The following is a 15,699-nucleotide window of genomic DNA, read 5'->3' as shown; positions in this document are numbered from 1 at the left end:
GCTGAGTTTTAAGTAATGATGCTTGATTTCAGAAAATGTACAGTGACTTCGAGCTGCAAGGCGTGATAGATGACAAGCTGAACTCGAAGATTTACCAGAACGTGGCGTCTCGTATGCATACCGAGGAAGCTACATGCAGCTTGCTCCTGGCGCAACAGGACGCTGGGTAAGTCATCATCTTGGCCCCAGCATCTTTGCAGATAGTTAGAGCATCTAAGGAGGTATTTTGAGAAGGTAGTTGGTCTAACTCTAGAAATCGATCCAGCAGTTTGAAGAGTATCAGCTCTTTTCAATAATGTAAGGAATTTTTGGCATAAAATGTATTTTTTGGCACATAGAGTAGGGGTTTTTATTTACTTTTAAACGCAAACAACTTTGTCAGTAGAAAAAGGCCTGAAATTCATATTTTCTATGGTAACCCTTCGCGCCTACATTTTTTAAATTTGGTGTTTTTTTCTACTGACGGAAATGGCTTGACCTACTATATTTATTTATTTATATCAAGTTTTTTGCTTCAGGGGCGGAGACGAGGGTTCAGAAGAAGGTTCGAGGAGCGGCAAATCGAAGCTGGAGGCGCTCACCGAGGAGGCCAAGCTTGGCAACGTGACTGCTGTCGTTGGGAAGGTGAGATACCTAATATAAGACTCACGCTCCGCGATTGTTGCGCCGTCCTAGCTAAATTGGTGGTTCAATACTTACGCTATAGTATTTCCAATTTAGCAAGAACCCTAAATGGTATAACAATCCCGTGTGGTGACTGTAGGTAATATACAACGGGTTAAACTTAGACACGTCATTTCAGACAGGGTGTACATTGACGCATGGTATAATAGTATACTCCGCCTGGTACTCTATTCCGAGATTCGCGTATGACCTAACTGACACGGGCCTACGTCATCATGCTGTTTACAGGTTCTCTAACTTTAAAATGTGGGAGAATTTTAACCAACGGTGAAAATTATTACAACGGCATTAATTTTAAGTTCTCCATGTAGAAACATAGTAAAATAAAACAAATCTAATGTATTAAATTAAACTTTATTTATCTATACAAGACAAACGTTTGAAAAACTAATTCACAGTTACACATTAATTACCAAGCTTACGACGTGAAAAGTTTGGAAAACACTGCGACTGCTGACACTGAGCGAGAAGGAAATAACAATTAACACGCGTTCGACAAGGATGACGGTCAGGGCATGAAGTTATCTAGATCCGAATTGTCAAATGTGACAGCGCTATCCTGTGTTGCCAGTAATGTAAACAGAATTACCCGAACGTCTGAAATTTCTTTCGTGAATCGGAAGATATTGCTAACGAACAATTAAAAAAAACGTGTTATTGTAAAATTTAAGATAAAATACATTATAAATGAAAATTATAAAATTATAAAGAAATATTTTAACTTATTAACCATAGGTATAATGTACCCATGTAACATGTTATGTTGAAATAAAGTGGCAATGTTATTGTGACGTAGGCCCGTGTCACTCTGGGAATAGAAGACCATGTTTTATTAGACCATGCATTGACGATCATTTCAAACATGGCTTAGTTTATAACTACCTACTTTTATTTAGTGATAGTCTTTCTGATTATGAGAGGTAGATAGAGAACCTAACTCTAAATTAGGTAATATATATAGGTACCTACATTTATTTGGCTCAAAAGTTTTTAAAGAAAATTTAATTTAAAAAACACTTCAGCTGATGAACACTTTTGTGGGGACTTTTAAATTCCAGATTAAATGGTGTTGACAGATATTGCAAATGAAACCATCAGATTGTGTTTAATTCAATAGTAATCTTATCCAGGAAAATAAGCATGTGTGATTCATTTCGTTTAGTCGTTCATTGATTTAAAGTTTAGGTACATATACTTATTGTCATTTTTTTTAAAGCTTTAATTTTTTCAGGTGGGCAACATCTTCGGGCGAGGCATCGGCGAGCTGTCATCGAAGATAGGCGGCGCTTCGTCCTGGTTCTAGCGCCCCACATGCGTTTTATTATTTGCCTACATCGGTGTAGAGAGATGAGAATCCATGCCTTGTAGTACTGCGAAGGGCCCTGCCGAGACCCTATTGCAAATATCGAAATTTCTTTGTCTGCCTCTCTATCGCTCTTAAAATATAGTTATTCGAACGATAGAGAAAGTAGGTAATGATTTTCAATTTTCGCGGTAGACCTAGACCACCGACAGATTGCTGGTTGCGATCAACCTGGATATCTCAGATTGCGAACCATTAAGCTAACAGATTGGAACGACAGATTTTTGCGTCTGGTGCCTTTACTGCTGATCAGTTCGATTTTTCAATTGGCAACACTAAAGTTATTGAATTTTGCGTTCACATGAGGGTAGTTAAAAGCAAATCTACCTTAAGTCAACTTAAATACCAAGAGATTGAATGAATAATCATTTGTCTCAACCATTTAGTGTTGTCAATTTGAATCTATCGAACTTATCGGAGTAACCTTTTTGAGAAATGCTTGATCTGATTTTGCTATCTGCGCGTTACCATCGTTTATTAAGAATTATTTAAAAATTCTGAAAACAATTTGCCCATTCAGAATTTACTAAAACGCCAAAAGGAAAAATATTTCAGATCAAGCATTTTCCTCCCGGCAGTAGTAAAAAGCTTAAAACTATTCTGTGATGATGAAATAATTTCATTTTGCTTTCAACTTTTGAATTAGAGTTTCCGCCATTTCTAAAATAAATAAATGGCATCTTACGCGCTAGGTAATACTTAAGTGGCCAGTCGCATAGCTTAGTGTGATTTAGTAGGTATAGTAATTATTTTATAAAAAAAGCTTTATTATGTACAGTTAGGGTCACCATTTATTCGATACCATTGTACTAGGTGTGTATATTAAGAGTAGTATTTGATAACACGAATGATAACAATAATGAAATACGAATGCATAAATAGAAACACATGCTACAATAAGAAAACATATCGCTTTGGCAAGAGTATATTTTACGTGTTGTAATTTGTAAATTACAATTATTACGGTGGCGTTATTTACAAAAATATAACGTAAATTGTAATGAGTTTGAAAATGAGGAATACGAGTGCACGGAGTTACCTAAATTGATTTTATATCCCTAGCCCTACTAATTACAGATAGTAGATACGCCACTTAAAAAAAGTTTCCAAATACCTAGTTATCACCATATGGTCGTATGGCAGATGGATTAATTAATAATAACAACCACTTCAACAACTTTTTTTTGGGAAAGTGGCGTATCTACTTTTGTATTGTGTTATCTGTGTCGCTATGCTCCCAACTCCCAAGTAACATCCAAATGCACTATCTCAGGCAGTGTAGTTTCCAATGCAACTCTTTCTATACCTACTTCAAGAAAACATATTTTTCTAATAGACTTCGTAATTCACTTTTTACATCATTTGTTTAATCTAGTTCTAATCTAATGTTTACCTCAAAACTTTTGGAATGCATTCTTATAAAAATATAAAGGCGCGAGAATCGTATTTTTGCTAAACCTACATAATGTTGCCAGTTATTCAAATTTTACCCCATTTCGGGGTAAAAGATGTTTTTATAAAAATGCATGATTAAATTGAAAGTTAGTCACTGTTTGCTATAGTACTATTTCTCTATAGTTTAATGCTCTAATGTATTAAAATATCTAGTGACTACACTTTACCTTGACTTAGTCATCGATATAACTATTTATAAATGAATATGTATAACATTATAGTTATTTGTTGACAAATAATATTCTTCTACGCTAAACACCTTACAAATTTTTAAACTAGGTGAAAAATTTAAATTTCTTAGATAAACTTAACGTAAATGACAGCGAGTAGTCGCTATGCTGAGCCTTATTACTAAAGGGCGACTGACGGATGTTATTTTCATGTTAATAACATCAGTTGGCATTAAAACATGCTTGAAGTAGAAATTGACACTTTTATTGCATATACGTAGTAAGGTACAAGGTTGTACGTAATGCTACACAGAGTGAATAAATTCGAGTAAAACATATAATACGGTGGCAATATAGTTATTACACTGTACTCACCGCTAAATGATATTGCGAACACTAGAGGTTGTAGGTAATAAAGTACCAGTGTACTGCATTTCAGCATGTCAAGCTTCTTTGTAAAAAAAAACGAATTACTATCCATCATATAGTCACCAATAGATAGCATCTGGCAGCCGCCCATTGCTCATTACTCGTAACGTTGAGGACCGCTTGAGAAAGGCTTTTGAAGGAAAATTATTTTCATTATATCACTTTTCAGCGTTCATGACTAAATCATTACATTTATATCTTGGCATCTTAACACGCAATAGCCTAAGACGAGCGATCACAAACTTATACTTGCCGCTAAAAATGTCCGTACGGTCTAAGAAATGATTGAAATCAGTACGCGATGACAGAAATTCTAAATTTACGCAATATGCCTGTAAATTTGTACGGTAACGATAGCATCAAGGTCATGGTTTTCGCGCTTCTTGGATTACTCTACAGCAGGGCTCTCCAAACCCCGGCCCGCGGGCCAAATCCGGCCGGCGACGCATTCCTATCCGGCCCGCCAACACCCAAAGCGTCCGGCCCGCGGGAGTCAGGCCACAGGGGTTGAGCCGAACGCGAAAGTTTCTGAGGCACAATATGGCCCTCAGGTAAAAAAGTTTGTATACCCCTGCTCTATAGTTACAGTTTAGTAGAGTACCTATTGGTATTTATTTATCTATCAAATAAAATTTCACTAAAATTATAACACGCGTAGACATCGAAAGATATGCTTAATAATTGTATGAAAACATTTTTTACTATCTCTTTTTCATTTTTACTAGATGCCAAGATCACAGTAAAATTAAAACGAAATTCAATATGAACGGATTAGACCAAAGCATTAGTTTAACCTCGAAATCATAGTCATTATAATGACCATTTAGGTACACTAGAAATGAAAAATGCAGAGTCCGGAAAATATATTTAGCACTCTGTCGCAATAATACCTTTATTTTAACGCCTGTGGGTTTTTACAAAAATGTATCGATCAGGCTAAAGCGACAAAGTGCTAAATCATTTGGAGTTTGCGACACTATGTAGTACTGTAATAGCACAGTAAATAATCGACATTAGGTAATGTAGTGCTCATTAATCAAAAATATGAAATAAGAGGAACATGTAAAGTATCTATTCACGTTTATATTTTATTTTGCCTTCGTTTTTCACTACGAATGATGACTATATTTCTCATGTGCAGAACGCATGACATGGTTTTGGGAATATTTATTCAAAATAAAAATTGTAAATCGTTTTAATACACGAAGATCCAGAGAAAATCATAACATAAAAATATATAATTGTAATATAATTAAGTAACAATTAATAGTCAGTTCCTTAAATAAAAGACAAAAAAAAACAGTTAAAAATGTGGTAAAATATAAATTGTCGGTTTCCCAATGCCCGAATTTCATTTATGCGTTCTCACATTAAATTTGCTTCACTATTTTTCCTATAGATTGGAATCGAGCTCAATCAAAAAGTACAGATCTGTAGTGTCTAAGTCCATATAAAATTATGAAACGAGCCGACTGACAATGTTCGTAGACTTGCTTATAATGTATTATTTCGCCACGATATGGTCGAGATTCTGTATGGCTTATAATCTAAAACGGTAAACACTTGTGCCTATAAATCTTGAATAATTATTAATAATACTACTGAATTTGGTAACAGTAGCTACGTCCATAGGCTACGGTGACTGCTTACCATCAGGCGGGCCATATGCTTGTTTGCTACCGATTGTGTGGTATAAAAAAAGCATCATTAGATGACTTAAATATTTTAAATTATTGTGTTGTGATGCTTTTAGTTGACAATGGTAATTGCCTACTGAGCAATCATACGGTTGAATACGAACCATATTGAACAACAGTTTCATTGCTCAGGTGTATATAAAAAGTAGTTGGTTTTTAATAACTAAAGCCTAAAAAATGCATGAAACAGAATCGACGCCTTCTAAGATAATTTGTGTAAATTGTAATATCTGATTATCGCTTGGTCATTCGTTTTAATATAGTAAAATCGAAATCATTCATTCATTATTATAAGTTCCAAACTAAAACTCGTTAGAAATATCTAGAAATCTACCTAGTAGGATAGTGGCCTAAATACTAGGTATAAATATTGCTAAAGCTGTTAAAATGCTTTATGCATTGTAGGTAAATAAATACCCAAACCTAACTTAACATTCGTATATAACTTCATCTTCAATCTAATTAAAAATGTTACCAGATTGAAGTAGTATTAATCACGGATTAACCATTCAAAGTGAGTAATTTTGTCTGCGCCATACTGAGTCTCTGAAACGCTTCGAATGCCACCGAGTGTATTGCGATTGTAAGAGGATACAATAAAAAATATTTACAATAAAAATGTTTACTGTTTACTTTGTCTCTTATTTATTAAGCTGTATCTTAACCTTTTTCTTAAAAAAATAAGCCTAGTTTTAAAGCTTTCTTTGGTTTTAAAGCATATGTTTATATGATTAAGACTTTAAATTTATATAAAAAAGGAATGAAGTTCTTCAATTAGTAGTGTACCTACTTGGACATTTACAGGGTTTCCAAAGGGATGGCAACGCGCATGTGACCCCTCTAGGGTCTCAGGTGTTCATTGACTGCGGTGACCGCTTTCCATAGATCGTGCCATATATATACCTACTTCCATCGTTTTTTTTTACTTCGATTATTCGATTTAAAAATAGAGTGTTGCAAGAACAAGAAACAGTAAAAAAAGTTTTATTTCTCAAAAATTATGAGCCCATAAACTTTCCGTGAAGCAAGTAAATGGAGTGTTTTGTATTTTTATTACCACAAAGCTATAACAAGGGTGGGTTGAACCGACTGAACTGCTTACAATAACACTCGGCCTACTCGTAGTTTTGTTTATTTTTTTTACTTACTCCTTGTTAATGTTTTATTATAAGTAAGTAGTAACCACTAAATACTAAAACTTTTATAAGTTTTCGACTTCAATAAGTATAAAAAAATCTTATTTATTAATTAGCACGTAATTGTAATACTTAAAACATTTTAAAACATATTTTATTTGAATTTTGTCCTAATTGTCGAGCGTCCCACATTCCTGTAATGTAAAAGCGCAACCAAACTAAATGCTGATCTCGACTCAACAGCTGATTCTCTTCACTCTCCGCGCCAAAACAAGACCGCAAATCTGTTATCTACTCACCAATCCGCACATTTCATCGAACCAATGAGTAATTTTATTTTAAAACATTCAACGTACACTATCAACAGTGCATTGGTTCCCAGTCAGCGATCCGCGAATGCGATTACGACCGCTCTGGACCGCAATACGTGCCAACGAGGATTTTTAAATATTTGACCTATTTTTAGTCACTGCTAATAATAATTAGAAAAGGTAACGTGAACCTCTCAGCTGGCAAAGAATTTTGTGTGAAGTGTTGAGTCGTGGGGACTTTGTGATTTAGCGCTGGCAGCATTGAACTAAGAAATCAAATTATTTTACATATACACGGAAATTTTCACTTATATCGCGATGGCTATAATGAGAAACAATTAAACATTGTTTTATCTAGAGAATATTACTCTTGAAATCACTATTATTTTATGAACCATAATTTCAAAAGCTCACCAGCAGGGAGAATATTTTTATAACACGGCAACACCAAATCAAAAAAGTTTGACATATCGCAGTGAAGTTGTGTGGACAGTGAACGTGTGTGTAGTTTTTAATAAATAATTATTTTTTATGTAGTGTTATAAAGGAAACAGGTGAGTTTTTCAATTAAACAATATCTATTTAACAGATAGCCACTTGAATACAAACAGAGAATACGTTATGTGACGTTTTATAGCGCTAACATGACTCGTTCCCGGAAACGCTTCATACTTGGAGCTTTATTTTTAAAAAGAAAAAAGTTAAAATAAAAGGTATCATGTGCATTCCAAAGTTATTACGTAGGCGTGCCGTGTGAGGGGATCTTTCGCGTCGTTTTTGGCGGGAATTGCGAAAGGTGAAAATATGTGCGGTGTTTGAGAATCTTAAAATAGTTGTACGGGGATAATTGGCAAAGTCGAAATGTATTGATATGTGTCAGTAGGTGAGGGTTACCTGGATTTAGACTTCACCTTAGCCTAGTCAGTAATTATTAGAGAGGTTTCTTCTCAAATTATTCTTTCAAGTTCATTACTCATGACTCAAGACTGTTATTTTCAGAAATTAACATACTTTTGGCAAGAGAAGGTAAACATTATCAAATACTTATTTAGAAAGTTTATATGGGGCATTATCTATGAAAAGGAACCTTATTGTCGATGGCGCTTACGCCGCACAGCGTCCCGTGGCATTGTATTAACATAGGAGCATCGTTAATAATGGCGTAACCACCATTGACAATGAGGTCCCTTTTCATAGATAATGTCACATATTATTTTTGAACTAAGTAAGTAAGTACATTTAATATTTTAGAAAATGCCATAAAACTTTTTTATTATTCTAGTTTTAATAAAGGTAATAGCTATCACCAATTCTTATTGGAAATAACTTTAACTAGTAAGCATAAAGACACAAAACAGCTTAAATAATTTCCTTAATTTGGTGATTCTTATATCTTTAAATTATTTATATATTTGTTTTTAACAGTAACTATGCACTCACAGATAAGAATCCATTTCCTTCATTAGGGTTTCAAACATTCTCCGGACAGTTCCGAGCTGATAAGATACTAGTAATTACATATGCTGCTCTTAGTTATCTGTTAAAACATTTGAAATGTTTTTTAAAGTTGGTATTTTTAAAAGCAAGCTGGTGGGAACAGTTTCATGGACCACCACTGATCATTTATGTCCGTGGTTGCATCTTGTGCCCATGTAAACTAGTGGCCCTGTGAGCTATAAACCGTGTAAGCATAACTTAAAACGGAATAAATGTATTACTCCGCCATATCATATATAATAAAGGGGCCCATTGATTAACAGTCCGCCGGATGGTATCGTCCTGTTAGTTGTTCGGAACTATCAAAATTTTGTTCTAACTGACAGGCCGATACCGTCCGGCGGACTGTTAATCAGTGGGCCCCTTAAGTCTTTGGTTCTAACCATTCAATGTACACATACACCTCAAACAAAACATTAGCGGTTATCAAACATGTAATACGTATGTTTACATGATTAACTCAATTGTGGTGCCAATCAGGCCAATTGTGTTGCGAGTTAAATGCACTGCAATACGCCAAGCCATTCCTTCATTCAGGGAACAGGTTGAAAAAAAAAAACCGGCAAAGTGCGAGTCGGACTCGCGCACGAAGGGTTCCGTACCATTATCCACAAAAGTGCAAAAAATCACGTTTGTTGTATGGGAGCCCCACTTAAATATTTATTATATTCTGTTTTTAGTATTATCTGAGAAATACATCACGGTTCATGAGATACAGCCTGGTGACAGACAGACAGACGGACAGCGGAGTCTTAGTAATAGGGTCCCGTTTTTACCCTTTGGGTACGGAACTCTAAAAACATGTAATTAGATTGTTATAAAGATTTCGTCAAAATGGCTTTTTATTTAAAAAATAAAAGTAGGCACCTATAACATTTCACAGAATCTATACCATACCATAATATTCTATCAATGCCTACCATAATATTTATTTTACTTAAAGCACTAAGGTGCAGGGGGGGCATTTCGACTGCGGTATAATTTCAATTAATCGAAATATCTTCCATGTTTTACATTAACTAGAGTCACACACAACACATCTGTTTCGCTATATGGCACTCTAGTTAATAATGTAAAACATGGAAGATATTACGATTAGCTGAAATTAACCCGCAATCGAAATTGCCCCCCGCTGCACCTTTAAGGTTGACTCACGCTAGACCGGGCCGTGGCCGGGCCGGAGCTTCCGGCGCTTCGTTTTCTATGGAAAGCACCACGTGATCACCGATCAGCAGCCATAGTAAATGACATGTCGGTTGCCCCGACCCGGGCACGGCCCGGTCTATCGTGAGTCATCCTATAGTTTTTTCTGTTTATTGGCTTTTTACTGCGAAACTTAACAGGAGGTTTTATAACAGGCACGCGTAAAGCCACAGGTCTGTGACCCAGCTTTAATGTCCCATAGATAATACGCTTGTAGACCCACAAAAAATGGCTATTATCTTCAATACCGAAAGATTTGGTTTAGTTTTAAAACCGTTTGTGTAGGCTATGTCTTTCTTTACTCATCACGGAACAATCAAATGGTGTTCTGGACATTTGGGAGGCGTGCCTTGCGCGGAGCCGAAGCCAACACGTAGAAGCCCTTTTGTCACTTTAATGATGCTCGGTGTGTATCTCCCCCAGTTTTCACGTAGTAATTCAATTCTTTTTCGAACAAAAAGTAAAAAAAAAAATTGCTTCATCGTTGCCACCTGTCAGTTTAAAAAGCGCTAAACGCTGCGCGCTATATTTGAATATAGCTCGAAAAAGCGTGAGATTCCTTATAGGGACCGTGCGCGTTGGAGGGTCTGCCATCTTGTGGCCTGAATCGGAAACATAGGTATGTGCACATGTACAAAGCCAAAGCAAGTGCTACCATCTACCGTTCTCGTCGGTACGTTTCTTAGTGCATTAGGTTCTGCCATCTTGTGGGCTACATCGGAAGCATAAACGACACATTTACGCCTCGCACCAAAAATCTAACGGGTCCTATGCTGCCCCCTATAGTTCATGCACGGGGCCTTATAGGATGTTGACTATGTGACGAAAACCCTTTTGTTAAACTCTAGTAGGTACGTTTAAACTGAACTTCAATTAGATAAATATGACAATGACCTACACTATATAACACTGATTCCTTTTGTTATTGTTCGACGCCCGTTGTTATGCCTAAAGGGTGACTAAAACTGACTCACCTGGAATTCCATACCTAAGTCAAATACCTTGTACTTTCCTTATATTCTTAGTTAATCACATATTTAAGTAAATATCTAAAGTTTCTTGGTTTTTTGTGTAACGTAACCCTTATAGGATCACTCGTGCGTCTGTCTGTCTGTCCGTCTGTCACAGCCTATTTTCTTGGAAACTACTGGACCAATTAAATTGAAATTTGGGACACATATGTAAATTACTGACCCAAAGATGGACATGTAACGTAAACAAATGAATTTTAAACATGGGGGCACTTTTGGGGGGTAAATGAGAAAGTTAAAAAATTAGGTTTTTCAACTATACCGTGTTATAATATCAAATGAATGAGCTCATCTTGAGTATTTAAAATATATTTTTTATACTATGTATTTCGTACCTGGGCAAAAGAACATGTATTTAATAGGCCTACAGACACATTTTATTACCACCAATAGCAACGCACCATGTTTTCATAGTTTCATAAACCGGCATTATGTGCGTCCCGCTTTTTATTAATCTGTTGTTTTTCCGCACCATGGCAAGGTGTCAAATCGGCGTACTATTTATAAACGACACTAAACTAGGCAAATGTGAACTCTATTGCAAGGAAATAGGGTCTGTCAATGGTCAGTTGTTTATACGATGGTTGCTAAATCGCGTTTCCATGATTTATATGGAACGGAGTCGTTTTAGGATTCATGGCAGGTTAGACGGAGCACTTTTTTTTTACCTCACCAATTCGAAAAAGAGCTTTTTCTTCCCTGCTAGGAGGGATCAGAGTGGCACTTCTCCTCCCCGCTAGGAGGGATCAAAGTAACACTTTTCTGTTCTAGGACACAATTTTTTTTGCACTTTATTTTTTTAGCTCAAATTATATTTTTAAACATCATAATTACCTAATAGGTGATGTGAAAAGCAGTATTGTGTCACATGGTAGCAAAATAATTTCCATCTTGGGTGCAAAACACTTGAATCCCTCATCTCAGAATTCTACTTTAGAATCCTTCGCTTCGTTTAGGAATAAGTATAATACAGCACTTATGCAGCAGCAATAAGTATATACAGGATATTCGTTATTTCCCAAAATAAACAAATAAAAAATTTGTAGACTATATTAAGTAACTAATCTAATGAGAATCACGTTTCAAATTTTCTTCCATAAGCATTTCTTTGACACAAATTCATTGAGTTATTATTACCAAAGACATCTGTTACTTCGTATAAGAGGAATAAAGTCTAAGGAAAAAACGTGCCTCGGAAATCAAGAAAAAGTCATTCTCGGATAGGTGGCGCACATGCCTTTGGCCTATCCTCGGCTAGATGGCGTGACGACACCGTTTCATATTTAACAATTTTAACACATAGATATCACTGATATCAGTGAATGAACATGGGTCAAAATGATATAAAAATAATAAAATCATTTATTCATATATATACGTTTTTGATAATTTTATACGTTTTCATTTTGAGTTTTAGTCGTGTGTACAACGTCAATGAAAGTCTGCAGTCGGAAGCTAACTGTTTATTGATAAGAACTTAAAACTACCCTAATCTTAGTTACAAGCATACCCTACATTTCTTCCCCCTTATATATAAATAATTGACCCTCTGCTTTAGACCCATTTAAGTCCTGCTAAATAATAGCTTTGTAATAAGAAAACCCTTCACCTTGGCAATACAAGTACTCAATACTACTTATATAGGTATACAACAAATGGGAGTTGGAGTTGATACTATGTTTATATAATAGAAACATAGTACCAATATTTCATACATAAAAAGGTACAACTTAATAATAAATTAATACTACAACATTACAAAAGGTAATAAATACCTAAGCAATCTATGCAATGCACACATTTTATTTTCTCATCGGCGCGGCGTCGGCACTGGTTAACAACTATTAATAAAAACTTAGGCCTACTATTATTTTAATCTATTTGTTACTAACTATATACATTTTTTTTTTTTTTTTTTTTACTCTATTCCACCCCCCGTAATCTTTTCTCCCTTCTAAATGCCCTTTTAGCGCGTTCGCTGCCTTCTGCGGAAGGTATTAGACTTTGGGTTTTGGGTGGGTCTGCCGAGCATCCTTCGGATCCTTCCGAAGCAGAATCAAACTCGCTTTCATCTGCTGACCCTTCCTTTGCTGAACTTACGGGCTCCTTTGGCGGTGACGGAGGATTAGCGCCCGTGCTTTCCGTGTGTCCTTCGGACGATGAACTAGGGCCTGCTAAGGAAAACCTTGTGCGGCGCACGGGTATTATTTGGTCCGCGTGTCTACGACAGCTAGTCCCCCCGCCTAAATTTATTTTGTAGGACACCGGTCCCGTTCTTTCCCCAATGTTACCCGGAGTCCATTTGCCTCCGCGAGTCGAATAATCCCTTGCCAGTACTGCGTCTCCTAACTGAAATTCCCTATCGCGACCGCCGGCTGCCTCCACCTGCCGTTGCTGTGCCCTGCGCACGACCTCAGCGGTCTCGGGTCGCAGTGCGTCGAGCCGGTTGCGCAGGCGTCGACCGAGTAACGCGACTGCGGGCGATACGCCAGTACTCGCGTGTTCACAGTTTCTGTATTGAAAAAGAAACTTATGTAGACCTGTTACAAGATCTTGTCCCCTGTACAATGCCTTTTTTAAAGCCTTTTTTACTGACTTTACAGTGTTTTCTGCCGCCCCATTGGTTTGTGGTCTGTACGGGGCGGAGGTGGTATGTTTAATCAAGTTGTTTGCGCAATATTGTTTAAAATCTTCGCTTTGGAACGGGGGTCCATTGTCAGTCACTAATTGTCGTGGAAGACCAAATCTCGCAAAAAGGGATCTTAGGAACGTTATTGTATCTTTTGCTGACGTACTACGGATCTCTTCCGCCTCCAACCACTTAGAATGCGCGTCTACTAACACAATATAATACTTTCCATTAAATTGTGCGAAATCCGCATGCAAACGCTGCCACACCGTGTCGGGGAACTCCCAGGGGTGTAGGCTGGCCCGCGGGGGGGCGTCGCGCACACTGCAACACGCGTCACATTCCTTGGCTATTGTTTCGATATCTTTATCAATGGATGGCCAGTAAACATAATTACGCGCGATCGATTTCATTTTAACTACTCCTAAATGGCCTTCATGAATTTCCGACAACAATTTTTTTTGGTATTTCGGTGGAATAACTATTCTATATTTATAAACAATGCACCCATGTTGTAAATTTAAGTCTGCTCTTCTAAAATAAAATGGTTTCACCTGTTCATCGTCACATCGTTCTGGCCAACCGAACAAAATAAAACCTACCACTTTACTAAGTATCGAATCTTTCTTCGTTTCTATTGCTACTTCTTTAAAACTTATCGGTAAAGTCTCATCCGTAAAAAATAAATAGTGACAATCGTCTTCCTCCCTTACCCTCTGTGACTTACCCTGTAACGGCAAGCGCGAGAGTGCGTCTGCGGTCACGTTATTTTTTGAAGTGACGTACTCAATTTGAAATTCATATGCAGCCAACTTTGCCGCCCATCGCTGCAGCCTGCTTGCTGCCGTTTGAGGAATACCCCCTTTTGGCCCAAAAATATAAGTCAAAGGCTTATGGTCCGTTTTCAGTATGAATTGCCTACCAAATAAATATTGGTGATGTTTTTGTACTCCATAAAAAATTGCTAGTGCTTCTTTGTCTAGCTGACTATAATTTTTTTCGGCATCTGTCAGCGTTCTCGAAGCACAGCTGATTGGCATTTCGGTACCGTCGGCAAACTTGTGTGTTAAAATCGCCCCAATGCCATAAGCACTACTGTCTACCGATAAAATTAAGGGCAACTTTGGGTCATAATGTGTTAAAACTTTGTCGCTACTTAATAATGATTTTATTTTGTTAAACGAAATTTCACAACTTTCATTCCACTCCCACGTGACCTCTTTTTTTAATAAATTGTATAGAGGATGTAATAGAGTGCTTAAATTAGGCAAAAATTTACCATAATAGTTAACCAGTCCCAAAAACGCTTTTAATTGAGTAACATTGCCCGGTCGCGGCGCATTTGAAATAGCTACTATTTTTGACTCATCGGGATGCAACCCGTGTCGGTCGATCACAAATCCAAGATATGAAACACTTTTTTGTAAGAATTTACATTTATCAATTTTTACAGTTAGACCCATTTCGGCCAGTCTTTCGATTACCGCTCGCAGATTTTTAATATGTGTCTCTCTATCCTTGCCTGTAACACAAATATCATCTAAAAACACTACCGTATTTGGTAAACCTCGCAACGTTTCTTCCATAATTTTCTGGAATTTTTCAGGCACGCAACTCAACCCGTACGGAGTTCTTTTATAAACATACGTTCCAATATGAGTAGATATTGCCGTCGCCGCCTGAGATTTTTCTTCCAACGGTACCTGCATATAGGCTCTAGTCAGATCTATTTTTGAATATTCTTGTCCCCCGCTTAAAGCTGCGAACAACTCATCAATACGGGGGAGGGGATAATAGTCCCTTTTGAGTTTTGGGTTGATGGTGGTTTTATAATCCCCACAGATCCTAATTTCTCCCGATGGTTTAATCACGGGTACTATAGGAGTACCATAGTCTGACTGATCTACCGGGTATATAGAACCTTCCTGCTCCATTCGCGCGATCTCCCTCTCGACGGCCGCGCGCAGCGCGAGCGGCACGGGCCGAGCGCGTATGAAAACCGGTTCATTATCTGCGAGTTGTAATCGAATGGACTTTTTACACTTTCCTAAACCATCTGTAAACACTTGTGGAAATTCTCGAGTTAACTCGTTG

The 15,699-nt window shown here is 37.0% G+C and overlaps 2 protein-coding genes across 9 annotated transcripts in view; both read left to right on the top strand.

Annotated features, from left to right (window-relative positions):
• LOC134801409 (calcium-dependent secretion activator) overlaps window positions 1-6,430 on the top strand; it is a 62,670-nt gene extending 56,240 nt beyond the window's left edge. For all 8 annotated transcript variants that reach the window (XM_063773943.1, XM_063773944.1, XM_063773942.1 and 5 more), the window contains 3 exons: window positions 33-166; window positions 519-624; window positions 1,916-6,430. In XM_063773943.1, the coding sequence (XP_063630013.1) occupies window positions 33-166; window positions 519-624; window positions 1,916-1,987 (312 nt within the window). In that variant the 3' untranslated portion in view covers window positions 1,988-6,430. The remainder of the gene's footprint in view (window positions 1-32; window positions 167-518; window positions 625-1,915) is intronic.
• A 1,213-nt stretch (window positions 6,431-7,643) lies between these two features.
• Window positions 7,644-15,699, top strand: part of LOC134801415 (LIM domain and actin-binding protein 1) — a 67,356-nt gene continuing 59,300 nt past the window's right edge. The window contains exon 1 of the mRNA XM_063773961.1: window positions 7,644-7,799. The gene's annotated coding sequence lies outside the window, so the exon portion shown is untranslated. The remainder of the gene's footprint in view (window positions 7,800-15,699) is intronic.

Source organism: Cydia splendana, chromosome 22 (genome assembly GCF_910591565.1).
Source record: "Cydia splendana chromosome 22, ilCydSple1.2, whole genome shotgun sequence".
NCBI classification, from domain to species: domain Eukaryota; kingdom Metazoa; phylum Arthropoda; class Insecta; order Lepidoptera; family Tortricidae; genus Cydia; species Cydia splendana.
This window is presented reverse-complemented; position numbering and strand designations above follow the sequence as displayed.